The following is a 26030-nucleotide window of genomic DNA, read 5'->3' as shown; positions in this document are numbered from 1 at the left end:
CGAATCGAGCCGAGCCCAAACCTGCCTATGTTCGAACCAAGTTTGATTTAAATATTTCAAGCTCGAGTTCGAACTCGAGTTCAAGCCGAGTTCGAGCTCCAACCTACATTTAAAACTTTGCATAAAATACAAGTCAAATAAATCGTATATAAAGTTATGCATATATTTTACAAAATTGGGCATAATCTCTACTTAAAATTGGACATAACCTTTGTATATTAACCCTGCATAAAATTATCTATGCAGTATGCATAAAACTATTCATAAAAGCTGCATAATTATGCATAAACTTTATTCAATAATCAAACACGAAAATATTTATTTGAAAAGCAACGCTAGTTTTGTCCATTTGTACTCAATCACATCGTTTTGATTCAAGGACTGGAAAACCAGATCATGGAGACAAAGTTTAAGAAAAATGGTTTTGGATGACTTAATCATATGCCCATTTTCGTTTTTTCTTCGGAGCATGGATTCATACAGGAGCAGTTCTGAAATACTACCAATCTGTTCTTCTGAAAAACTTAAGTAGAGTTAGCATTAAAAGAGTACCTCTAATAATTTGATTCTCTTCAAGAGCCATGAGGAAGAGATAGTCAAAGTTCAAAAAACAGTTTTTTTTTACGTGCTTATGATCTCACATGTGCGAAATCGCATGAGTAGATATGGAAGAGTCTTAGATGACTCTCATAGTAACAAAATTAATATGGTGAAGTCTTACCTAATTTTCATAAGAGGAAGTCTCACAGAAGAATCTCAGTTAAAGGTGCTTTGCTTATATCATTCAACAAGAGAGAGAGAGAGAGAGAGAGAGAGAGAGAGAGAGAGAGAGAGAGAGAGAGAGAGAGAGAGAGAGAGAGAGAGAGAGAGAGAGAGAGAGAGAGAGAGAGAGAGTGTGAGAGTTATCCATGATGATGAACAAATTTAAAGTATTAAATACCTCATTTCCAAAAAGTTGGACTTTTTACATATCATAATTCCTAAAACATCTCAAGATTACTTCTTTGTCATTAAGCATGAGAAAATTTTCATTTCCCAAATAAAACACAAATCTAAGTTTATCAAGACAAACTGTTAGTAAGAAACTTGTCCTCCTGGAATATTTATTTGAAAAGCAACGCTAGTTTTGTCCATTTGTACTCAATCCCATCGTTCTGATTCAAGGACTGGAAAACCAGATTATTAAGACAAAGTTTAAGAGAAATGGTTTTGGATGACTTAATCATATGCTCATTTTCGTTTTTTCTTCGGAGCATGGATTAATACAGGAGCAGTTCTGAAATACTACCAATCTGTTCTTCTGGAAAACTTGAGTAGAGTTAGAATTAAAAGAGTACCTCTAACAATTTGATTCTCTTCAAGAGACATAAGGAAGAGATAGTCGAAGTTCAAAAAACAGTTTTTTTTTTTACGTGCTTATGATCTCACATGTGCGAAATCGCATGAGTAGATATGGAAGAGTCTTAAATGACTCTCACAGTAACAAAATTAATATGGTGAAGTCTTACCTAATTTTCATAGGAGGAAGTCTCACAGAAGAATCTCAGTTAAAAGTGCTTATATCATTCAACAAGAGGGAGAGCGGGAGAGAGAGAGAGAGAGAGAGTGTGCGAGTTATCCATGATGATGAACAAAATTTAAAGTATTAAATACCTCATTTCCAAAAAGTTGGACTTTTTACATATCATAATTCCTAAAACATCTCAAGATTACTTCTTTGTCATTAAGCATTAGAAAATTTTCATTTCCCAAATAAAACACAAATCTAAGTTTTTCAAGACAAACTGTTAGTGAGAAACTTGTCCTCATTGAAGGGGCATAAAGGAATCTTCTAAAAATACTATCTTTAATTTTTAGACGATAAGTCTCAAGACCCTCCATCATGACCTTGTCACCATAGCACCACTACCCATATGAATGAAGCGTTTTTCATCAACCTTTCTAATTTCTTTAAGGCCCTCCAACTTATTTGCTACACTCTTGAATTTGGTCTTTGGGACCAAACCCTGTAATTGTTTTTGTACATATTGTTTTACTTCAATTTTATTTTCTTACAACTGTCTAGATTTATGAAAGTATACAACAAACAAAAGAACTAATTTACACTTATCCATTGGGGACTCATGTAAATTAACTATAATAATAATAGTACTAAAATTAATTATATAATCCACACTACCTTTTGGGGATTTCATACATAATATAATTAAAATAATTTCATTTATAAACTGATTTAATTATATAATTTTAGGTGTGACTCATTAGGGATTATACTATATTAAATAGATTATACTATATTAAATAATGATTTTTTTTTGTAAATACTATATTAAATCAGACATACAGTACGTAAATTGGTAGAGAGAATGATTGAAGTAGAAGTGAACCGATTGGAATCTAACTGAATTAGCAAAAATCATGAAGAAAATGATATAAGCCAATACAACCGGATTTTTAAACCGAACCAAACCAACTTTGGACTATTTTGTGGGCTTTACGGCTTTTGGACGCAAGATGTATGAGCTTGAGTCCACGCGAGCCTAGGCTTGGGCTGTCCGTAGACTATCCGTATCTTGGGTTTCCTACGAGTTTTTGTACTTGCTCTTATCTAATATTATAAATGCTTGATGTTAATGTTAGATATTTTTTATTCCTATTTTTATTCCGGTTTTAAAAACATTAATTCTTCCTGTTAATTAGGCAATGTTCATGTGACTTTGAGTGTCAATAAGATAAAATAAAATAAAATAAAAAATCTATTTACTAGAATGTCAATTATTATGTTATTTACAACCATGCCATTATATGTATTTTATCATAAAATTAATATAAAAAAAATCTCAATAAAAAGGTTATTATTTGGATAATTTTAAGCTCATTAGTAAATCATTAATATAAAAAATTAATATGAAAACCCGTTTCGTCTGCAAGTACGTGGGAAGTGCAATATAAGGAGCAAAGGAAACTAAGAAGAAATAACAACTAAGCAAGACGTGTAACGTGTAACGTATGACGTGTGACTGTGACGTGTGATTGTGACGTCACATTCTTTACCAAGCTCTGCTCTGACAGTCGAACCCCTCTCTCAATCTCTATAAAAGAGAGCTCTTCACTAAGCTCTACCAGTTGAAGGCCCCTCCCTACTCATCTAAAGAAGGGCTTTCTCCCTGTTCTTCTCTCCACCAAAGCTTACTCTGACAGTCGATCCAGACCCCTGTTCAGCATACAAATGGACATCAACGAAGGAGGACGATTTGGAAGGGCGGGAACTCGGGAGGTAACTCATATTGAAAGATTTTTTATTTTTTATTTTTTTGAAACCAAAACCTTATAAATTGATCATTTTCGATTCTGCAGGTAAACATTATGCAAATTTTATTGATAGCAGTTTTTCATAACACTGGTGCAGCCACAACAAACGATCCTACTCAAAATCTGAATACGGGGCTAAAGATAGGAATCTGGTCGACTGGGATCTCCATTCCCGGTTTCATCGCTATGCTCATGGGAGCATTCGGCCTTCGAGAGGAGTGTAGGGTGGGGAAGTTTCTGGCAGTGGTATATATATTGGCACTGCTCTCCTCTAGTATCTCCGGTGGAACCTTGCTCATACTCGGTATCTTCCGTCCTGACATTCCTTCACTGATTGCAAAAATAAAGGCTATCATGGCAGTTGCCATAGCATCCATGGCTTTCGTTGTGTGTACTGGGTTTGGTCTGCAGCTCTGCAAGATTTAGCATATTATATGTAACCTGTTTATGGCTTTCGTTGTGTGATCTGTGATGTGTTTTTGTTTTTGTTATAATAAGTGTTGAGGAAGTCATTGGATTGCGTCCTGTCCTTTCTTCCTCCTCCACCTGTAGTTAATGATTGTGAATGGCTTTCGTTGTGTGTACTGGGTTTGGTCTGCAGTTCTGCAAGATTTAGCAAGCGCTGGTAGAAAAAGTTCAGAAAAATTATTAAATAATATGTAACCTGTTTATGGCTTTCATTGTGTGATCTGTGATGTGCTTCTGTTTTTGTTATTATAACAGTTGAGGAAGTCATTGGATTGCGTCCTGTCCTTTCTTCCTCCTCCACCTGTAATTTATGATTGTCGATGGACATCTTCTTGAACAACGAACGCAGGACCCTCCCGCTTTACAAAACTACATGTTGAACAAAACCGCGACAGGCGCTTTGTTTTTTCATTTGAGAGGAGAGATTAGAACAAGAAACTCACTGATCTCTTGCGCTGTGTTTTTTTTTTTCTTCTTAGTTTCCTTAGCTCCTATATTCGAGAATTCAGATTCGGAACTTAACTCGGATACATCAAAATCCAAGTTGGATTGGCGGAGTCGAATTGGGACTAGCCAGTTGGGTGATTGATTCAAGGGAAGTTGGAAGGGACTCGGTCAGAGTAGAAGGGTTAAGTCCATCCCTTTTGACTCACCATGGTTCCCTTTAATGACCTTCTAACGACAGCCCAGTGAGCGGACTCCCGCCACTCCCTCTCCCTCCTTCACGTTTTCGCGTTTCTTATAGTACTTAATTATTATAATTCGTTAGTTTAATCACTTAATCTCCTTATTTTAGACTTAATTAATCATCTTCCTGCCACCTCCTGCTCTCATTCCTTTCGACTGTCCGTATATTCCTCGAATGCTCTTTTAAACTGTCTTTTCTCTCCCGATCGACGAGCCTCGTCTCGTTTTAAGTTTCAACGAACGATTTTCTGGTTTCAAACTCTTCTGATTGCCCTGCTGTTGATTGCCCTGGGGAAGAATTCTGGAATGCCTGCCGGAGGAAATGTCCTCCAAGCGGGAGGAATTTCATAGGCAAAGAAGTGGATCCCACAAGAGTGGGTGCTTCCGTTTTCGAGGGTGCTTCCATCGGAACGATTATTCCAGGGAGACGAGCTTGTTCCCACGGAACCTTACATCAACGGGATCAGCTCTTTCACCAAGTTTAACCTCAGGAAGATGAACGACAGGAAGGTTGTCTCAACGGGATCAGCTTCCGTTGATGTGAGCTTTAATTTGACCAAGTTCAACCAAGATGAACGCCAGGAAGTGAAAGCACGTTTTCTTTGACCAACCAAGAATCTTCTAACCGAAAGTGAGAAGAGATTCTAACGGCGGGTGAAAATGTTAAATTACGTCTCATACTTGCGGTCCAAGCAATAACATTAGAGTCACGGGCTCAGGGCTTCTACCAGCGCGAGTGATACCCGTAAGATCATTTGGTGCCTAAAAATATGATTTTTACTCTACAAATATGCATAATAATGATCTAATTTTGATTTTGCACTCATGTGTTCTAATGTTACAAAATTTGGCAATAAATAAAATATAAGGCAGCAATGAGAAGAGGTTCTTGACAGATCTATCCTCCCAAATATTCAAATTTTAGATTCAAATAAATTCGAATTTGACAGAACATAGAACTATCACATAAATTCGAGCTTCATTGGGTAATAATATCCACTACAATATCAAGAACTTGGCCTGCTAGAGCCAGTAATCTAATATGCAGTACCTTTGTTCACATTCTTTGTAAGTGTAAACCTAACTTGGAAGAAAAACTTTCTAATCTGGCTGCTTTTCCTAAGCGACTTCTCTGTTCCTACAGAGTTCTACTCAAAAAATTTCAACAAAAAATCTACTTCTACCCATGTTACAGACTTTTTTCAACAAAAGTACATACAATTCTCCACTTCACTGTGCAGCTTAGGGAAGCTATTGATGTCAAATGAAGCTTGAGAAGGAAACCCAGATGACGAAGACGATGAAGATGAAGGAGAATAAGAAAATGCAGTCAAAGCTGGAGAGCTAGATTGAACCCAAGCCTCATAGTAAAGTCTCCCTCTGTAGGCAACGATGTCAGCATAATACACTGGTGGTACCAACGAGACTGGTTTGGTAGAGCGAGCAAAAGTGTAGCACAAATGGTATATAATTTGTTGAAGCTGATCTGAAGTGAACGAGTGTTCATCCCATAGAACATGATAATGTGTTGGCTTGCTAGTACCCAAACTCCCATAGTGACTGCACAAGTAGAAATCAAACTCAAATGGATGAACAATTTTCCTATCAACCACAGTCCCAGGTTCCACATTACCATTGCCAAAGAAGAATCGTGTTTGGTGACGTTTTTGAGCCACAACAAGGGTAATGGTAGGTGAATAACCTTCTGAACATATAGTTCTCTTGATATCTGTCAGCTCTTGATTGAGGACCATGTCAAATTGGCTTTCACTTACTCCATCTCTAAACAATATTATCTTCTCCGGTTTGACTTTGTTCATCCGAGCATATGTTTCAATGAGCTCCAAACACATTTTGCCCATCTCTTCTATCCTTTCAGTTCTATTTTTTTGTGGCCGGAACCGAGCGGCATACTTGTTAGCTGCAGGCCAGTTGATTGTAGCTACAACAGCAGCAATCGATGGGCCTTCACGATCTTGACCTGTGGGGTGATTCACATCAGCACCAATGAACATGAAAGGGTGATTGTCTTGCAACCCAGGAAGCCTACTGAAAAGCTCAACATTGGTACCACCCACCTTCATGTTTATCTTGAGACCGAGGTTCCCAAGATATTGGTCTTCCAACCTGTTTGCCATGCTACTTCGACAACACTGAGTGACAATTCCAACTTCTGTTTCACAGATAATTTTCAAATTCTTGTAACCTGGATGGCGATCTGTCATGGGACATAAAAGGATTTGCAGCTTCACTTTTGCTTTGTTGTATATTCTTTCAAGGATAGCGCGAAGTTCATGTGGATTGTCAAGGACTTCCATGTTGGATTGTTCAATAAAGAGGGGGCTCTCTCTCATGTGGATTCCAAGAGAACTGCATCGTTTAACAAGGCAAGCAATGAATCCTTCCACATTTAATGGTTCACCTCCATCCCTAGATTTGGATGAGAAATCAAGGATGCCCCATCTATCCACCCTCTTACCTTCCAAAACTTTCTTGTTCACAAAATTCCATTGGCATTTGTCTTTGGGGGTGAGTTGGATTTCATTATTGCTAATGTTGCGGATCTTCAAATCTGGTTGTCTGATTACCCGGCCAGTTGCTTCAGTCATATTAGGATCCACAGCTAGTTTGAAAGGCTGAAAAATCTCACGGCTGTTAAATATTTGTACAACAATGTAGTTAGAATTTCATACTATTTGTGACAAAATACAGTTAGTGCAGGACAAAATAAGACATTCTGACAGGCAAAAAAAAAAAAAAAAAAAACAAAAGGACTTCAGTAGAAATGTCATAACTCATGAGGAACTTTTAACTACTCTAGAAGTTATGAAGTAAAAAATTAGCAATTGATCAAATCAATCATTTAATGCTATGCAGTTAGGTAAAGTATCAAACACAAGATGCAAGAAATTTAGTAAAGTAGAACTATACCAACATGGCCCATCATTCGCTTTAACCAATCTACAAATATGATCCTTTCTTTCGTGCGGTTTAGCTAGAGCCAAATCCCTCAACTTCCTTTTCTGCTCATGACCCAACTCTTCTTTCAGATACTTTTGTGCCTCCACTAGCTCACAGAACTCCACTGGCACATAATTGATTTTATTATTTTTGCTCAGATCCAAGCATGGAAGGTTCTCATACTTAATATCCTTTTTGTATCTTGATTTATAATATTCAAGAATTCCCATCTCCTTCTTACTGCTTGGGGTGTTTGGATCATCAATGAAGAACTTCTCGTTTTTCGTAGAGGACTTCCTGAGAGCCACCACAACGAACTTCTGGGTAGTGGTCCTATGATTAACTGTTACCTTCAAGTTTTTCAGTGCCTTCTCAATTCTTCCTCTATCGCGCAGGTTCAGTGGCTTGTTATCTAACGATATTCCCAAGTGATCTCTCAGGAACTTGAAAACTGAAGTCTTTTCGTAAAAGGTGTTGACACAGTAGTCTACACACAGTGTCAGACCCTGACAAGTGGGCTTTAAGCTCTGCTGTAATCCCCTAGAAGCCACAATTCCCCTCTTAAGATGACAACCATTTTCTACCTCCTTCGGATAAAACGCTTTCCCGAACTGTATACGGTTCCTACTTGGATTTTCTTTGAAGATGACATCTAGTCCCTGTAAGATGTCTCTGGGAGGAGGAAGAGCACAGTTGGAGCATTGGAGATAATCTTGGAGCCCCCTGAGTTCCAACTGTTTCACAAACTTTATGGTAAACATGTAGGTCTGAGGTTTGCCATCTTCTCCCTTGGATACTACATATTCATAGACTCCCTGAGGAAGCCGGATTGCACTGTAAATGCTCTTCTCACCATCATAGGCCGTTGCGAACATTCCCTCCGGAGATTGACGGCACAAATACTCGTTTTTCACTAAAAGCGCATCAAATTTGGAGACTTTAGGACTTGCATTAGGCTTCGACTCAATCTTGCGTTTTATCTCGATGTCATACTGCAGAACTGCAACGTCGCGATCAAACTTGACAAGAAAGTGATTGACCTGAATCGTGCGTTGTTTTTCCCCGATACGCCCACCGTCATCTGGTCGCTTAATGGGTAGCCATCCTCCGTTTTGACCTTGTAAGGTCTTTGGTGGCTGAGAAACATCCAGTTTTTGGCGGAAATTCGCAGCTAGTTGATTGACTGCAAGAGATAAGTTAGTTTTTCGTCTCAGAAAAAATTTAGAGTTTCACTAACCAGTGAAATTCAATGAACAGAAGCTTAAGATGGAAAATCGGGATCAACTTTCTTTCGTGTAAATAATTCGATGAAGACATGAAGTTGGTCACTGATTCTACAGTCTACCCGGAAAACTTTAGAACCTATTTCTGTTCTTTAGTCCCAAAATTTTATAGAAAGAAAATACCAATTTATAAAAATTTATAGAAAGAAAATCCCAATTTACAAAATTTTATAGAAAGAAAATACCAATTTACAAAAATTTATTGAAAGAAAATCCCAATTTACAAAATTTTATAGAAAGAAAATCACCTGTGCTATCCTTTATATGAGAGAAATTTACTCAAGAACTGCTAGTTCAGCGTTACTTTCTTCAATAGATACGAAAGAAGATCAAACCGGAATGTAGAAGACACATTGACATCACAGTAACCAAAATAAGAAAAGGAAAAACAAGAAAGACGATTCTGAATTCCGATCCTTTCAATATCATTTACATGGAAAAGAGAAGACAAGCTGATGTAGACTCTGGACGTAGGACCTCGAGATCGATTTGACGAACAAGGTAGAGAGAGCAGAGCAAGTTCAAGATACAGCAAAATTGGGACCCTATTAGGCCACCTCGGCCCATCTGTGAACGTCTGAGTTCAGAGACGCCACCTACCCGAGCTCAAGACTCTCGCTGTACCGACGGCAGTCAAATGCCAACTGAGAAAATTCACCTAGGAGCTAAAACAACCGAAAAGAACAAGAAGCTGTCAAAAAAAGAAGCACTTACCATCAGTTGCCGAAGAAGGACCTCCGCCGTCGCCACCATTCCGACCTCGGGAAACCACATTCTGCAGCCTCCCTCGGTTACCTTCCTCACCTCCTCTTACCACCTCCCAGTACCCTCTGCCGACTCCCGAATACGATCGTCCCCTAGAAACCGGACTTACGCCACGGCCATACCCATAATCACCCCTCTGATCCCCACTCCTCCAATACCCCTGCTCAAACCCGTAATTCTGATGAACATTCCTCCGTTCATTCCGATTCTCATCACCTCCATCGCCTCTCCCCCTCCCCCTCCCTCTCCCCCTCCCCCTCGAGTAACCCGACGATCTCCCTCTGTAAGCCTGATTCTCCATCGAAACTGCGATCCTCACTTCCAATCCGCCCCAATCTCCACACCTTCAAAAGGAAAGGCGAACCAAGATTTCAAGACGAACATGAAGAAAGCGATCGGAAGTCAGCCGAAGCGAAAGCAAGGGTGGGCATTGGACAGGAAGGGGGGAAGACAAAAAGCACAAATTGGTCGGAGACCGAATTTTAAATCGCGGTAAATTTGTCTTTTGGGGTACTCAAACGTGATTAGACGTCATGTGAAGAACACGATTAATTAAAAAAAAAAAGTGGTTAGAGGGTGTTTAGAGTCTATTGGCGTGGTGGGAAGTTTCGGGCAAATTCGCATCGCCAGAATCGATAAGAGGAGGATTTGGAAAGCAATCAACGGAGAAAAATATGAGAGGCGACGTAATAATCCTAAAGGCTCTTTAACGCTTGTTCAAGACGTGTAAGAGGGAGGAAGATTCTTCGAATTTAATTAATCACCCTGGCCCCACAATGTACACGTGGTATCTGCTGATTTGTCTCTTTATTGTCTGAACTTTGCCAATGAGCGTAAAACCAGGGGGAGAGGGGACGAAGAGGCCGTTACAAGTCGCTGTCAAAAGGAGTCCTCAGGAAAACAACAACCTCTCTCGCCCTCTCTCCGATCTCCAGACTCGGGCTCGTGTAGGGCCCGGTGATGTGAACGGAATCTGAACCTGATGGATGGATTCGGTCATCATCAGGAGAACTTTCTAAATTGATAACTTGATAACAAAGACCGGAACCGAGGGCAGACCAGGGTCAAGTACTTTAGAGGTTACAGGCTTACGTTGCCAAGAAATCCCACTAGTGCACACACTTGGGTTATACTCAAAATAACAACCAGAAATCCTCAAAAATCTATTCTTTGTAAATATATAATATTTATATATTTAACTTTTTAATACTCAAAATAATTATAGATAACAAATTAAATGTTTTAAATTTTAAATATGTTAATAAAACTTGTTTTTTTTTAATATGAGAGAAAGAGTAGGGTCATAAGGACAAACATTAATAATTATAATTTTTATATTCTGTTAAAATTGATATTTTTCTCAGTTTAATATAAATATAAAACTTTATAAAAATAAAAATAGTTTATTGAATATTGTTGAAGAGTAAATACGGAAGAGTTTATATAACTCTCACAATAAGAAGTCTCACAAAGCCAAAATATCCATGTAATTGGACTTGCAAACTTGCTTAAAGTTTCAAGTGAGGTTTACCAGGACGAGATTTTTGAATTTTTTTTATATATATTAAATACGACAAAATCTAATGCATATCGACTGTATACAAAAATTATCCATGTATACAAAATTCACAAAAGTGATGGTAATTTTATTTTAGTTTGAGGGAAGATAATTTTGTATACAAAATTCAAAAGTGAGTTTTACAAGTATACATAGTTTTAGTGTTATTTTATTTTATATATTTTAATGTTACAAATTAATTATTCAAATCTCAAAATGTTCAAAATAGTCATTTAAATGTTTAACTTGATTTCAAAAATGGGACTTGTCCTTTTGATTCTTTCACGAGCAATTATAAAAACTCCACCCAAGCTTAAGGGTTTGGACCCGTTCGAGTCCAGTTCAGTCGGTCTAATAATCTAAGACGATGAGTCACCCGTTACAAAGTAAATACCGGCCGTTACAAATCTATTATTGCGGAATATCGGGTGTCACGTTGTGACGATTTTGGATTGCGTTTATCGTCTTCTTTTCGACTGTTTCTGGAAGCTAACTCAAAACCCTTCTTTGTCTTTGCCATATATTGAAAAAATCCAGTTAAAACTGAAAGTTCGACCCAGTAGGAACGCCCAAAGCGATTCAAATTTTTGGATTGCGCGACCGGCTGTGATGCAGCGTAGAAGCGACCCGTCTCGACAAAGTCTAGTTTTCCAAATATTCGAACTTGCTTCTTTTATTCTTTGCTATATTTTCTGTCTAACAATTTTGTCCCCTTTTTGCAGATGAAACAGCTGGTATTCTTCTTGAATTCCTTGAAGTCGCAGCTACTTCTGTTGTATTTCTCAAGTCCATGTATCCCCCAGGTCTGCAAAGCTAAGAAAATGCACTCATTCCCTAAGTCTCGTCAATTAGTGACGTTTCTTTTTTTTTTTTTTACTTCTTTCTCTTTAGGTGCTTTTGAGAGGCGGCGATACATGGGGGTTATTGTTCCCGGAGCACGCCATCCTGAACTGCGCGAGTACATCCACACTTCCATATCAAGCCTTCGCCCTTTCGTTGAAAAGGTACCATTGGACGGGTTGAATGTGCTTCTGTGTCGATTGCATTTATTAAAAAAACCTATATGTTTGTCTTTGATCAGGTTTTAGATTTTTTTGATACTGTAGTTCCAGTTTCATTTTCATAAGAGGTGCATTTTTTTATGTTGTTGTTTTCTTCTAGTTCTCTGACACTTCATCTCCGTTGAATCGTTCTTTGGTTATATTAATGTTATGGTTATTTCATGTGAAGCTGCATTCCAGCTCTTTCCCTGTTTTAGCATGAACAGATATTGGTGAGAGAAACTTGCGTTGTCTTTACTCTGGTTTTGCGATTCTCTCTCTTTCTTAGTTGTAAAATACAAGACTGATCCACCTGCAAAAACTGAAAAAACTATGGGATGACACTGTAATTCGTTGAGGAGATTCCAAGTGAATCTTTGATAAAATCATGAAGCTGTAGAGATAAATATAATGCTTGGTTATGCTTCCTGTAGGTCATAATTTGTGGGATATGGGATCCAGATGACATTGATGACTTGACCCATCTCTTTTCAAGCATGAATCTATTATTTGGAACATCTCATAAAGTTTAACATTGGAAGGTTCCTGTTATACGGGTGCTTGACTTATGAATGTTTTAACTGATAATAGCTGATATTAATGGCATATCGATTAACCAGATTTTACGGATGAAATTTATGCACTTAGGTAGTTCTGAAACCATGATTGAAGGGGTTGACCCATGATTATGATAGAAATAGATACACCTGATCAATATTCTTAAATGAGCGACACTGGTATTAAGAACCTCTGTTTTCTTCGAATAGGAACTGGTGGAGAGGGTTGCAGTCACCTTCTTCAACAATGCGAACACCCCCATAGAGAAATTTGTATTCAAACTCTCGTTGAACCTATCACATAAATTAGAGGTGGAAGAACCTGACTTTGAATTTTCTCTGAGGTCGTTCTTAATTAAGCTATCAGTAACCAAATCCCTTACAAGGGCTCTTCCAACTGGTAAGCATGTAACATCGTAATGTACTTTTATACAGTTACTATTCTTTGTTTGATTTGGGGATTGCCGCCATCAAAAGATTGCAGGTGGGAGATAACGGCCTATTTTCGATCTCTTCCCGAATATAGCAGTAAAGAAGCTCCACTTTGGACCCCAACCGACACAAAACTGTGGCAACAGCCACCTGTGATTACTCCTATCAAGTCCATGAGCAGTGAGCCACTCTCTGTGCAGCTGTATTTGGAGCATCCTGGTCCAAATGAACCAGCAGGTCCAATGGGGTAGGGCTTGTCAATCGGATCAAGCATCATTCAATTGAGAATTAGGAAAATAGTCCAGTAAAGCCAGCTTGCTTAAAGCTAAGTGCTTGTCTGGAGGTCATCCCCTATCTGTTAAGTAGTTCATTATGAATTAAGCAATGTGGGATATATATTTATGCAATGTAAAGTTCCATGTTTGTCAAATACACTCATCTCCTTGAAATTTGAAGTTGCTGTATCCATTGGGGGGAGCATTTGAAGTGGATGTCTTCTATGTCTGTACTACTAATATTTCATTGTTAATGTGTTTTTTGTTGTTACTAATATTATTGCATTTGCTTGTCTTTTTGATATATTGGCTTTTCTTAGTGCCTAATTTTAGACTAGTAAAGTCCATAAGAAGTTATGAATTCATATTTTGGACTTTGTGCTTCCTTGGTTCAATCAGTGGTTCATTAGATGCTCAGGATTTGAAAACATAAGGTTTTGTAGAACACAAATTCTTCATTTTAAAGTTTATCTGCATGTCTAGTTTTTTACATTTCTTTTTCCAGTAAATGGACCCTCTTAAAGTTATAATGTAAGTTTCAAACTTGTTAGACTGTAAAATTTTGTAGAACACCAAATGTTTCTATGAGAAAATTGACTATTTGATTGCAAATATGTCACTCATAATTTTATGGACGGTAGACCTCCTTTGAGGTTTCAAAGGGAGGTTTATCTGTGATCCAAAAAAATCTGTTACAGAAATGAGAGTCATGTTTGAGAGAGCTTGTAATTTTAGCATTATGATTTTTGTCTCTTCTATAGCTGCAAGTGTTTGTCATTTTGTAGGTCTTCAATGGAGTATGGTAGACTTGGTCCCACTGCCCTAGTTTCATCAATTTTTATAGATGATAAATGTAATTGAGATTTCCTAACAGTTAGCTGTAGAGGTTTGGAAATGGATTATCTGAATAGGAAGTGGTAGTTCTTTGATTGAATTGTTTATTCTCTTACTTTTTATACCACAAATGCTACAAATTTGCTCCTGTAAATGCCTTTACATAGCATCCCCTTTTTTTTTAACCTTTACAGATTTTTATCTGTAGTGTTGACGAATCTGCGCCAATATTGTATCAAACTAATTCTTCTTGTTTTCATTCAATTATGAATTTCTTCATTCATTCTACATTCCATAATCACCATAAGAAAGTAGTTTGAAAGGACTAATGGTCTAGGATTTTATTTTATTTTTTGTTGGTTTTTCTGGACATCTTCTCTACCACTAGGAGGATCTTTGACCATTGGTACAATATAAGCTTTACAAAAGAAATGTAAAAGGCTTTATAGCATTTGGCTGGGGACTACTGTGGTGGCATATGGAGATACGAGAAGTGATAGATGAAAATGGACAATAGTTTTAGCCGGCTGTCTGCCAGGCCATGAAAACAGAGGCTTAGAAATCAAATAAACAAAATCAGATATGACCATTTCAATGCCTGTCATGAGTTTGACGGCCAAGTGGGAACTGGGAAAATCAGTATAAAAACTAGCCAAACACACAGCTTTTCTGGTATCTTACAGGTAAGCTTTTCTTAATCCTCAGCAAGTATCTCTTTTCTGTTAGCTTTGTGAAAAAATGGCGATTGGATCCCTCTTGTTAGGATTCATTGTTCTCTCCTCTTCTCTTGCTTTTGCCTTCGAACCTCATCCACTTCAAGATTTCTGCGTCGCTGATTCTAGCAGCCAAGGTATATTTGCAAACTACTTTTTCTGTTGATTGTTCCGCTTCATTTTGTGTTACTGAAGAGTGGTTCTGAACAAATGCAGTTTTTTCTTATTTGTTGCATGGCAGTGTTGTTGAATGGGGTAGCTTGCAAGGATCCAAAGCTTGTACAGGCTGACCACTTCTTCTTCTCGGGTCTCCACTTGGCTGGAAACACGTCGAACCAGCTGGGTTCGGCGGTTACACCGGCCACGGTTGCTCAAATTGCAGGACTGAACACTCTTGGCATCTCAGTGGTCCGTCTGGACATTGCCTCAGGGGGTGTCATCCCTCCCCACTTCCACCCCCGAGCGACTGAGATCCTCACAGTCTTGGACGGAGCTCTCACTGTTGCCTTCATCACTTCCAACCCTGAAAACCGGCTCATCTCTAAGACCTTGAACAAGGGCGATGTGTTTGTCTTCCCCATTGGTCTCATTCACTACCAGTATAATTCAGGTCACAGCCATGCAGTCGCCTTTGCCGCTTTGAGCAGCCAGAACCCCGGCATTATCACTGTTGCAGACGCTGTGTTTGGTTCCAACCGGCCCATCTCTGATGATCTTTTAACGAAGGCTTTCCAGGTGGACAAGAACGTGGTTGATTATCTCCAGGCACAGTTCTGGAAGAACTAGTGAAGAATGAAGCATTTCTACTATATATTGATGATAATGTTTGTTTTTCTTCGTTGCTTTCATTTTATGGACTTCAGCAAACTGATACTGCCTAATTGAAGGACGGCAGAGACACTCCAGGTGGTACATTTATTCGTGGAAATGAGGTCGCACTTAACTCCAATCAATCTTGACCGAGTTACGAGGTTATTGGCCAATTACCCCACTATTACCTTGTATAATATAAAATATAAAATATTTCAAATAATTTTAAATTATTCATGAATGAAAATAAATTAATAAATATTTCATTAATGACTCTCTATCAATAAAAAGATTTAAAATTCCTATAGTTTAATATTTATGAAAAATGGACTTAATTAAACAATTTATTCTAAATAAATATTATTTTATTTTGTTTTTATAATTAAAATTTGAAATAGTTAATTTTATCTACACTTTTTGTTACCAATTTTCAAAAATAAATTCATATTATTTTTGGATCATAAGAAATATTTTATTTTTGTGCTAAGAAGGGCATCTTCTTCTATGCTTCTCACAATAATTATTTGTTCTCACCTAATTTAATTCCTTATTATCCTCATGTTAGCGTTAGGCTTACACAAATCTTAGGTCACAATTTCAAAGCACCAACCTAACAAAGACATGAATCCTACCCACCTCCTTAATGTAAACTATAAAGTAGTCTCATTTGTCTACAACTACCCTAATTTGGCCACAATCCACAACTAAGCTTCCTCAATAATCAAATTTGAACCCTCTAAAGCCAAAAGAATAATTTGCATTATAATTATTTTTTATAATCTCAAATTATCATTGATTTTAGTGTTGTAAAGAACCGACTGATCCAATTGGAGTGAGCTCTAATCGATCGAAAAATCTTTTGTAGATAATAGGAATTAGATGACTTTTCTCTATAGGGTTGTAAACACCTACTTTAATCATACTTATTTATCTAAACTATTCGATTAAAATTATACCCACAAAAATTACCAATTAATAGGGTACTAAAATTATCTGTAATTTTTTATTGATTCTACATTACTATTTGAATTTTCCCCTCATATTTTCAGTTAAAAGGTTGATGGGTTTGCACCCTAACGAATCTTTGACCCATGAAAAGTCTTTATAAGTGCCTATTTATGTCCTACTAAGAGCCCTATTTTCAATCATCCCTTCAATATTCCGCATCTCACCTAAAGCCAATAGAAATTCAGAAACTGTGACCTGATTATCTGCATGAACAATGTCACCATTAACCATGGAAAATAATTTTTTTTAAAAAAAGAACAAATTAACAGGACATGATTGAAGGCCTGACTGCTAATGTTTTGTCTTTGCATGCAAGCCAAGAGTGTGATTTAGGTTAAAGATTACTGCAAAAGTCACTCTACTCTATTTTTATTTTTCTTCAATCGCTTTCATCAGATCCACCTTCCTTAGGAGCGTAGAATTCTTTCAGCTGGAGATTTCCAGTTCCCCGACTTTGTTGATCTGCTTTCAGATTCAGACCCTTTATTATTATTTTGTTTTTCTGTTCAAACTGATTCAGAATCTCATCTCTTGCTTTCTGGGTTCCTTCAACAACCAAAGACTGAAAGCATCCAGATGCTTTGAAGAACCTATAATTGGTATCGAACGAGAATAGACTTGTCCTGATTTGTTTAAAGATTGCGGATTGCAGCAAAAAGTCGAGGGAACCCTGAATGTCAGCCTGTTGCGGAGGGTCTTTCAGCCCTGTCAACAACCATAGCCAACCCAGGTGGGACCTGAAGTTGAATACGCCTTCTCTGCAACTGATATGCATCAGTGCTGATGCAAACGGGCCAAGTTTAATTTTTCTTTCTTTGTTTTACTGCAGATGAAATGTTTCGCATTTCTGTGAGCAGTTGTTAGGAAAAAAAAAAACAGGAGCAAGGAAGAAGACAGGACCAGTGAGGATTACTGTTTCAATAGTTGATTACAGACAGAGAAGCAAAACAATAGAAAAGATAAATCGGATAAAATAACCATCTCTAACTATTCCCCTTCATACGTTTAAGCAAATCCTTTTTCAGTTTCACCTACTTGAAGTTGGTACGATTCAGTAGTGCAAACCAAACTATATCGTAGTTTTGATTTCTTTAAGAACAAGACAGGCCGATACTGAGACACCCACCGTTCAGAATTGAGAAAACAAAACATCGAAAAGATTAAGAGAGACAAGGAGGATATTATATTAAGAATCAAGAGATTAGAAAATCATACAAGTTGAACAGTAGAATCACAATATTGAACTTCAAGATTCCATCCATGAGGATATATATTGTGTCATGCATGATGTCTATTATATAGAACATTACATTATATTTCTTGGTGCTAACTTAGTTTTCCGTTCCTTCACAAGAATATAATCTGGACTATCTCAACATCGACATAATTTTGGATTTGGTGAGGAGAATCTTGTCGTTATTGGTTATGTTGGGCAAAAGAAAAGAGAGAAATTAAAAGTAAAAGTAAAAGTAGCAACATGCAGGTAGAGGTGTCCGAGGAAAAAAAGATAAATTAGGAAGAAAGAGGAGAGTAGGAGAGGAGTCATGTAACTAACACTAACAAAGCTTTGGTGATCTCCTCCCCTTACTCTTAATGTCGAGAAAGAAAAGTAAGACGAAGGCACCCAGTTCCTTTCCAATATAATAAATAAGGAAAAGCCAACAAACCCCTATATAGAGCGAAACATATGAAACATTTTCTCAGTTATCCGATCATGATCAACAACTATCTCAGTCGTCCGATCAATGACTATCTCAACCGTTCGATAATGATCAAACAATTGATATAGCCGTTTTACATATTTCACACGAAATGACATTTCGTATTGGATCAACCCTCTAATATATATTCATAAACTTATATTCCAACTACTAGCATGAATGGTACTTAAGATTTTGGATAGAATAAAGAAGACATATTTCTCACTACAAAATAAGATAAATATTGGTGCTAACGATGATTAAGATAGATTTAAATAAGACCAAAATCATGGGTTTATTTATTCATTTTGATTCAAAATGAATGGAATCACCAGATGAATTTCTCAACGTGTGTGTGTGTGTATAAAATAAGAAAATGATTAGAATATGAAACAATTAGGGGGCAGTCCCTCTCCAAAGGCTGCTTGCACACGGGGCCAATCTTTTGGCAGTTTTCTCGTGGAAACATCAGGAATCTTTGATTATAAGTGACTTGGGGCCTGAGTTTTCCACATATTTTTATCTCAGTTTATACTCCACGTAAATTATATATAAGATGAGACATGAATGATAGGGTTGATTCCATGCAAATCCCTCAAATATGCCATAATCTGTGACAAGAGAAATCAATTATTTTATAGAATTGGGTTTCATTTTGTCAATAGGATGCACCGAGAAGAAGAGACCAAAGCAAAATTGAGGGTTTTCATGCAATTGGCGGCTGTTACATTTGATTCTCTCACATACAATATCATTATTGACTAAAAGCCTGCAGCCCCATTTGTTTTTTTTTTTTTTTTTGAATCTCATGCAAAAGATACAGGCATGGCAGCTGAGATGTCAAAACATAACAGGTATGACCACCCCCTTGAAATGAAGGAAGATCATTTGAGTCCTCAGGATCTTTCAAGCAGGTGCAAACCTTAAAAAAAAAAATTCAAAAAATTGGACTTGAGGAGGGTGGTCCTCAAAAGTCTTCCAAGGCAAGTGAAAACCCTACTTACCTGAAAAACAAGTCAAAAGTTAGGTACCCATAATAGTAAAACAAAAGCATTTAATGTTTGTTTCCCTAACTCTAAGACTTAGGTTAAGATTTTCAAAACAAAAAAACAAAAAAATTGGTCTTACGTGGGAGTCTTTAGGGGTGCATGGGATTCTATAAATTAGGATTTTGGAGTGTTTTCAAAGATGGGTTACCTAAAAAATTGTGACATGGGATTACGTTGCTTCCTTGTCATAAACTTCTGCTCTCATGAGAAAGGCTCTTCAACATGGTTAAACTAAAACCTAAGTAAATTATCTGGTTAACTGATAGTAACAAATTAATGAAGCGTGATTAATGAACTATGATTTAATTCATCGAATGTGGGAATTTTGGATGATCTTCTTAATGAATCCATGAACAGATCCATCAATGGCAACATCTTGCACTTGTTCTTCACTTTTTCCTCGGTCAAATGATTACTGGTAAGAGAATTAGGTACGAAATATCCCACTTGCTTATGTAAAAAAAGAGAGAAATTAAGGTCATGTCTAATGATGTTGAAGCTTAACCACAACGATGTCTTACCATAAAAGAAATCATACCGTAGCCAAGACAGAAATGCTTGTCGGCATCCAGCTTTTGGTTATGTCCCGGTCCGGCCGGAAAAACAAACCATGTTGCAGACTTAACTAACCAGAAGGACCAAACAATCACGTAAGCTTAATGACTGATGTCACTAAATCATCCCCATCAACCCTTTTGTTAAAGCTTTAATGAACCATTGGAATTTAAGTAATTAAGCAGCCGATAATAAAGATTATCACTTGGCACAGAACGAGTCTATGAATTTAGCTTTGAAGACTTTCTGTTTAGATGATAAGTGGGTTGTTTTGGGTAGTTTACAAGACTATACTATATGGGTAAACTGTGCAGCTCAAAGTGATAGAGAATAGTGGGGTGACAGAGACTTGAAGATGGTCTTTCTGATTTCTTTATTAATTGAAGAGTTTGGTAAGAGGGGATCTTAAGGGGAGTGGGGCAGACCCCTGTTGTTGAATGCTGAGATGACAGGGTCATCAGTTTCTCTCTTCTGCACTATATAAAGGGCTGTGAGCTGGAGATGTTAGAGGCCTGGCATCAGGGATAAGTTTTGTAGCTCAGAAGAGAAGTGCAGAAACATGGGAAGAGGGAGGGCTCCTTGTTGTGAAAAGATTGGGCTGAAGAAGGGTCCCTGGACTCCATCAGAAGACATGAGACTCATGGCTTATATTCAGAAGTATGGTCATGGCAACTGGAGAGCTCTCCCCAAGCAAGCAGGTCCCTCTCTCTCTCTCTCTCTCTCTCTCTCTCTCTCTCTCTCTCTCTCTCTCTCATGTCTGTCATCTTTGATGGTTTCTGAAATCTGAAGAACCCAGAAGCAGGAAAAAACTGTTTTACTGGTTTCATGCAGAGACATATTCATGATGTTTCCTAGTGGTTTTGATGTGTTTATAATTTTTAGGTTGTAGCATTCTGAGTTTTGTGAGAAAATGAACAGGTTTACTTCTCACAAGGAGCAAACTACAGTTTTTGCATGAGTATTTCTGAATTTGTAATCCTCTTACATTTATTAATGGGAATGTTTTGACTTTCTTATGTCACTTCTGTGCCATTAAGAATTACCAAACGCAGCAGCAATGGACCCACGAAACCTGAAAGTCCAATGAGACTGTTAGACAGCTACCAAATGTCAAGTTTGAGTTGAAAATTTAGGTATTAGGATAGCCACCACTGCTTTAGTTAATGTTTACAGTTCGGATTATAGCAGGGTTGGTGTTCACAAACACGAAACCATTTAAGAAAAACTGATTTGGATGTAGTTCTCTTAAGATTATATCGGAGTGGAAGTTTGATCATTCTTAATTTCTTGTTCTTGTTCTTATTTCAGGATTATTACGATGCGGGAAAAGTTGTCGGTTAAGATGGATTAACTACCTTCGACCAGACATTAAACGAGGAAATTTCACTCCAGAGGAAGAAGAAACCATCATCAAGCTTCACAGATTACTTGGAAATAAGTAAAACTTACAAATCTAGCTAATCACTAAGTTTGATTATAACACCTCACAGATATTGATGTTCCAGTGTACCCTCTCCTTTTTATTGCAGGTGGTCAAAAATAGCATCTCGACTTTCGGGACGAACAGATAACGAGATTAAGAACGTGTGGAACACACATTTAAAGAAGCGATTAGTGATGAAAGAAGCTGATAATCCTTCTTCAGAGGAGCCTAAAGAATCTTCGAGCTCATTTTCATCGTCAGGGTCGACTATGTCGAGTTGCAACCAAAGTGATGGCATCAAACATGAAGCCGAGCCAGCTGAGCCAGAATTCAACCTTGAGAGCTTCCATGAAGTGAGCAACAAAACACAGATGGAACTCATTGAAATCCCTTTTGAACCTAACCTGGATTTATGGGACATGCTAGAAGATGATTCACCTCCCTCCCCAAGGTCACAAGACACAAATAGTGCCACCACCATGTGTGACCTGGCGAGCTCGATTGAACAGCATAAACCATCTGCAAACAAGCCCAAGCCATCACTGAGCTCTTCGTCATCCTTCTCCTCCACTACTTCCACCTCCACCTTCATTTCATCTCTCAACCAGCAAGTCCTATTCAATGAAGAAACTAGAGATCACTGCTCGGAGGAAATGCTTGAGATTCCAAATGAAGCCGATTCAGATATTTGGGACATGTTGGATAAACACTTGTGGTGTTTGGAATCCACCAAGACTGTTCTTGAGGCTCAGCAAAACACCCCCGCAGAGGGACAAGACTCCAAAAGAGAGGATGGTTCGAAACAGTGGATTACAGACTTGGAATATGAGCTTCAGATGTCACCACAAGAGGATGAACATCTACTAAATCTAACAAAAGATGCAGCTGAGGCAGAACCCACTTTTCCTTCCTATGATGGGACCTTAGAATTTGAATTTGATCCCATTGTTGCTTATTTCCAAATCCAATCTCCTTCACCCACTCTTTCCAGTTTATAGAAACAAAAATAGCACCAAATTGAAGTCTAATAGTGGATTTTTGATGAGTTCTACGTCCCGCCGGTCAGACTGTCGAACAAACGTCGACGTTGGAGAAACTTGTACCCGTAACACCTAGATTACCCCCCCTCAAAGAAGGGAATTGAGATACAAACAAGAGGATTACGATTAAGATACATATTAGGTAAATATTGATCCCAAATCGGATTATAAAAATAAACAAAACAAGCGCTAGGTTGTAAGTTATGGTCCTTTCTTTCCGTTTTCTTTTTCCTTATGACTGCGTCCTTGACTCCAGGATCAGAATCAGGACCAGGAACAACTCTGTAATGAATTCTGTCTGTAAATACAAAGTGGGTAAGAATATTCAATGGCTTCAAGCTTGTACTATCAAATGTGTTGTGATGATATTGAAAAGAAATGGAGATTTCACCTTTCATGATTCATCAGCTGTCGGTTTTCTGCCTTTAGAGTAAGCGATGTTCCAACTGCTAACTTGAAACTGTTGCAGACGCGTTTCTGCTACTGAGTCACGGTCAGGAAGGAAGACAAAATTGACTCTCACTCATGCTGTTTGAGTTTTTTTTTTTTTTTTGTCCATAATAGTTCTTCGGGAGATTCCGGATTGTTTCTTTAACTTCAAGCAAGAACGATGGATTGACTGGAATTTTCAAGCAGTTGACAAAGATTTGATATGGTGTTAGAATTTGATAATTTGTGATTATGCCGACAAACTAACTGACAAATGACAATTGGCAACGGGGTCTGTCAGACTGGAAGCTGTCTGGTGGGTGGGCCCAGCCCATGGGTTCTGTTCAGTACAAGAAAAATGGGCCGGATTGGCTGGGGTAAGGTCGCACTTCTCGAAGCCCTCGCTGATTCAGTTTAAACCTCGCAAGTGATGGGGAGCCATTTATCGGTTTAAAGTTTTATTTTTGAAATTGCTGCGATGCCTCTTTTGGATTCCGGGAGACAGAATTTGTTTCTGGTGAGTAATGTATGTCCATCTATGCTCTCAGTTTCAGAATTTCAAGCTGTTCTATACGATTACCATCAACTTTAAAGAAGCAACTTTAGATGCATACAGACTACACGATTATGTCGATGGGCGTTTGTGATTCGTCCAATTGAAAGTTGAACATCTCTCCATTTAATTTGCTCTCCTTTGTCTGGTCGATCGTTTACTTAGTTCCTGGAATGGGGAAATTCGGGAAGAAGCCGAGGTCCAATTGAAAGTTGAACATCTCTCCATTTAATTTGCTCTCTTTGGTCTGGTCGATCGTTTACTTAGTTCCTGGAATGGGGAAATTGGGAAAGAAGGCGAGGAAGTTTGCCCGGAAGATGTTGCTTTTAGTAGGTGGAGACCAGCCCATGAGTGGGCTCCACCACTAAATCTCTTACATGTGAAAGAGATAGAAAAAAGGGACTTGCCGAGTGAGAAAAAACCAACAGAACGCGAAGACGAGAAAAAGGGGGGAAATAGAGAGTTCGACCGATAGGAGAAAGGAAGAAAAATAGAGAGTTCGACCCAAAGTAGAAAGGAAGAAAAGAAGAAAAGTTGGTCTTTCTCTACATTCTGTTTTTTTTTGTGAAATTTCCATATCCGGTGATCTCTAACCTTTGTTTATTTGGTTATCTCATAATTCTTGTGAATTTGCTTGAATTATGAATTGTTTTCTCTCATGATTTTGTAAACCTCAAGTTTGAGCAAACTTGAGAGAAATTGACATTGTAAGCCCATTTTTAATAGTGGAAGATTATTCGGATTTGCCCCGTGGTTTTTTCCCTTCACACTGAAGGGTTTTTCCACGTAAATCTTGTGTTGTGGTTGTTTGATTGTGGTTGATTGTTTGAGGTATTGGCTGAGTTCTAAACTTTATGTGGGTTTCAATTTCTGCACATAAGGTGTTTGTAAAAATATTTCAAATGAGATGATCTGTTAATATTGCACAAGTCTTATTGTCTATCAGCTTCCCATAACAAGTGGTATCAGAGCTTGGTTGTTTGGGCTGTTTTTTTATCCAATGGAGAGTTTAAATGCAGCTAATAGAATGGTTAGTCTGAACGGAGAAAATTGGATAATATGGAAAGCAAAGATGGAAGACTATTTGTATTGCAGAGACTTGTATGCACCCATTGAAGGGGAAAAACCTGAAAATATTTCAGATGAAGAATGGAAGAAACTTGATAGAAAAGCAGTTGGGCATATCCGACAATGGGTGGATGATAGTATTTTTTACCATGTTTTAAGTGAAATTTCAGCCAAATCATTATGGAAGAAATTAGAGGATTTATATGAGAGAAAGACAGCTGTAAATAAAGCTTTCCTCATAAGGAAGCTTGTAAATTTGAAGTACAATGACAATGGTTCCATTGCACAACATCTCAATGAGATAAAGAGCATTGTAAATCAATTGGCAGCCATGAAGATGGTTCTTGATGATGAGCTTCAAGCCTTTTTATTATTGAGTTCTCTACCAGATAGTTGGGAAGTGGTGTCTTTGAGCAACTTCGCTCCAGATGGAATTGTGAGTATGAGCCTTGTCACTAGCAGCTTGTTGAATGAAGAGACAAGAAGAAAATCACTAGGTTCTTCCCACTCTCAAGCATTGGTGTTTGAAAAGAGAGGTAGAAGTAAAAGTAGAAAACCTCAAGAGAGAGGAAAATCTAGAGGAAAGTCAAAGTCAAGAAGGAATCTTGAGTGCTACTATTGCCATAAGAAGGGACACATCAAGAGTGAGTGTCGGTTTCTCAAGAAAGCACAAAAGGAAGGAAAATATAGTGTCAAAGAAAAAGAGAATGAAAAAGATGAAAACAGTGTTGGATAATGAAGTTGCTATTATGACTTGTGATGTAGATTCTCTTTTAGCAAGTGATTTTGAAACAAGTTAGATTGTTGATAGTAGTGCTTCTTTTCATGCTACTCCTCATGCAGAGTATTTTTCTATGTCTCAGTCAGGTGATTATGGAACAGTGAAAATGGGAAACACAGATTTTTCGAAAGTTAAAGGAAAGGGGGACATAATCATCAAAACTAACCTCGGATGCAAGATGATTTTTCGAGATGTAAGGTATGTCCCAGATCTTCGCTTTAACATAATCTCTACAGGCATATTAGATGAAAAGGGATTTGAGAGCCATTTTGTTAATGACAAGTGGAATCTTTGTAAGGGATCGCTTATACTAGCAAAAAGAATCAAGTCATGTACTCTTTACAAAACTGAAGTAGAAGTCATTAATGAAGGCTTGACTGCAGCCCTAGAAGCAAGCTCATCAAATTTATGGCATAAGAGACTTGGACATATGAGTGAGAAAAAGGGTTAAAGATTCTAGCAAAGAAGGACCTTTTACCTAAAGGTATGAAAATTTCTCCTTGTGATCATTGTTTGTTTGGTAAACAACATAGACTTACCTTTGCTAGACACACATATTTTTTATCTTGTTTATACTGATGTATGCTCTATGGATGTTAAGTCTCTTGGTGGTGCAGAGTATTTCATTACTTTTATAGATGACGCTTCCAGGAAGGTTTGGGTCTACACTATGAAATTCAAATGGGAAGTTGAAGTTTTTGATATATTTCAAAGGTTTCATGTCATGGT

At 37.8% G+C, this 26030-nt stretch overlaps 4 protein-coding genes across 4 annotated transcripts; 3 read left to right on the top strand and 1 right to left on the bottom strand.

Moving 5' to 3' along the window:
• Positions 1 to 5439: 5439 nt before the first annotated feature.
• On the bottom strand, positions 5440 to 9777 carry LOC137952721 (protein argonaute 2-like). Its single transcript, XM_068799780.1, has 3 exons — positions 9426 to 9777; positions 7399 to 8611; positions 5440 to 7119 (listed from the first exon to the last, which is right to left on the bottom strand). The coding sequence occupies exons 1-3, from the start codon at positions 9775 to 9777 to the stop codon at positions 5670 to 5672; spliced, it is 3015 nt and encodes a 1004-aa protein (XP_068655881.1). The 3' UTR covers positions 5440 to 5669.
• A 1806-nt stretch (positions 9778 to 11583) lies between these two features.
• LOC137953892 (DNA polymerase zeta processivity subunit) lies at positions 11584 to 13580 on the top strand. The gene is made up of 5 exons (XM_068801439.1): positions 11584 to 11674; positions 11757 to 11837; positions 11926 to 12038; positions 12842 to 13031; positions 13109 to 13580. Exons 1-5 carry the CDS (start codon positions 11644 to 11646, stop codon positions 13312 to 13314), a joined length of 621 nt encoding a protein of 206 aa, XP_068657540.1. The 5' UTR covers positions 11584 to 11643; the 3' UTR covers positions 13315 to 13580.
• A 480-nt stretch (positions 13581 to 14060) lies between these two features.
• Positions 14061 to 15826, top strand: LOC137953755 (putative germin-like protein 2-1). The gene is made up of 2 exons (XM_068801254.1): positions 14061 to 15022; positions 15127 to 15826. Exons 1-2 carry the CDS (start codon positions 14911 to 14913, stop codon positions 15669 to 15671), a joined length of 657 nt encoding a protein of 218 aa, XP_068657355.1. The 5' UTR covers positions 14061 to 14910; the 3' UTR covers positions 15672 to 15826.
• A 4706-nt stretch (positions 15827 to 20532) lies between these two features.
• LOC137953079 (transcription factor MYB58-like) lies at positions 20533 to 22843 on the top strand. The gene is made up of 3 exons (XM_068800287.1): positions 20533 to 20705; positions 21316 to 21445; positions 21537 to 22843. Exons 1-3 carry the CDS (start codon positions 20567 to 20569, stop codon positions 22426 to 22428), a joined length of 1161 nt encoding a protein of 386 aa, XP_068656388.1. The 5' UTR covers positions 20533 to 20566; the 3' UTR covers positions 22429 to 22843.
• The last annotated feature ends 3187 nt before the right edge of the window (positions 22844 to 26030 follow it).

Source organism: Aristolochia californica, unplaced genomic scaffold (assembly GCF_029961685.1).
Source record: "Aristolochia californica isolate CCGP_79_NKW_82.1479 unplaced genomic scaffold, dmAriCali1.0.hap1 SCAF_16, whole genome shotgun sequence".
Taxonomy (NCBI): Eukaryota; Viridiplantae; Streptophyta; class Magnoliopsida; order Piperales; family Aristolochiaceae; genus Aristolochia; species Aristolochia californica.
This window is presented reverse-complemented; position numbering and strand designations above follow the sequence as displayed.

What these genes read in the sequence shown, in the direction of transcription:
- LOC137953892 (XM_068801439.1), top strand. Translation starts at nt 11,644, where the DNA reads ATGCAGCGTAGAAGCGACCCGTCTCGACAAA. An exon ending in TTCGCCCTTTCGTTGAAAAG is followed by an intron (nt 12,039 to 12,841) that starts GTACCATTGGAC and finishes TTCTTCGAATAG; the next exon opens with GAACTGGTGGAGAGGGTTGC. An exon ending in TACAAGGGCTCTTCCAACTG is followed by an intron (nt 13,032 to 13,108) that starts GTAAGCATGTAA and finishes CGCCATCAAAAG; the next exon opens with ATTGCAGGTGGGAGATAACG.
- LOC137953755 (XM_068801254.1), top strand. Translation starts at nt 14,911, where the DNA reads ATGGCGATTGGATCCCTCTTGTTAGGATTCATTGTTCTCTCCTCTTCT. An exon ending in CGCTGATTCTAGCAGCCAAG is followed by an intron (nt 15,023 to 15,126) that starts GTATATTTGCAA and finishes GTTGCATGGCAG; the next exon opens with TGTTGTTGAATGGGGTAGCT.
- LOC137953079 (XM_068800287.1), top strand. Translation starts at nt 20,567, where the DNA reads ATGGGAAGAGGGAGGGCTCCTTGTTGTGAAAAGATTGGGCTGAAGAAG. An exon ending in AGCTCTCCCCAAGCAAGCAG is followed by an intron (nt 20,706 to 21,315) that starts GTCCCTCTCTCT and finishes TTCTTATTTCAG; the next exon opens with GATTATTACGATGCGGGAAA. An exon ending in CACAGATTACTTGGAAATAA is followed by an intron (nt 21,446 to 21,536) that starts GTAAAACTTACA and finishes TTTTTATTGCAG; the next exon opens with GTGGTCAAAAATAGCATCTC.
- LOC137952721 (XM_068799780.1), bottom strand. Translation starts at nt 9,777, where the DNA reads ATGGAGAATCAGGCTTACAGAGGGAGATCGTCGGGTTACTCGAGGGGG. An exon ending in TCCTTCTTCGGCAACTGATG is followed by an intron (nt 8,612 to 9,425) that starts GTAAGTGCTTCT and finishes TATCTCTTGCAG; the next exon opens with TCAATCAACTAGCTGCGAAT. An exon ending in GCGAATGATGGGCCATGTTG is followed by an intron (nt 7,120 to 7,398) that starts GTATAGTTCTAC and finishes AATATTTAACAG; the next exon opens with CCGTGAGATTTTTCAGCCTT.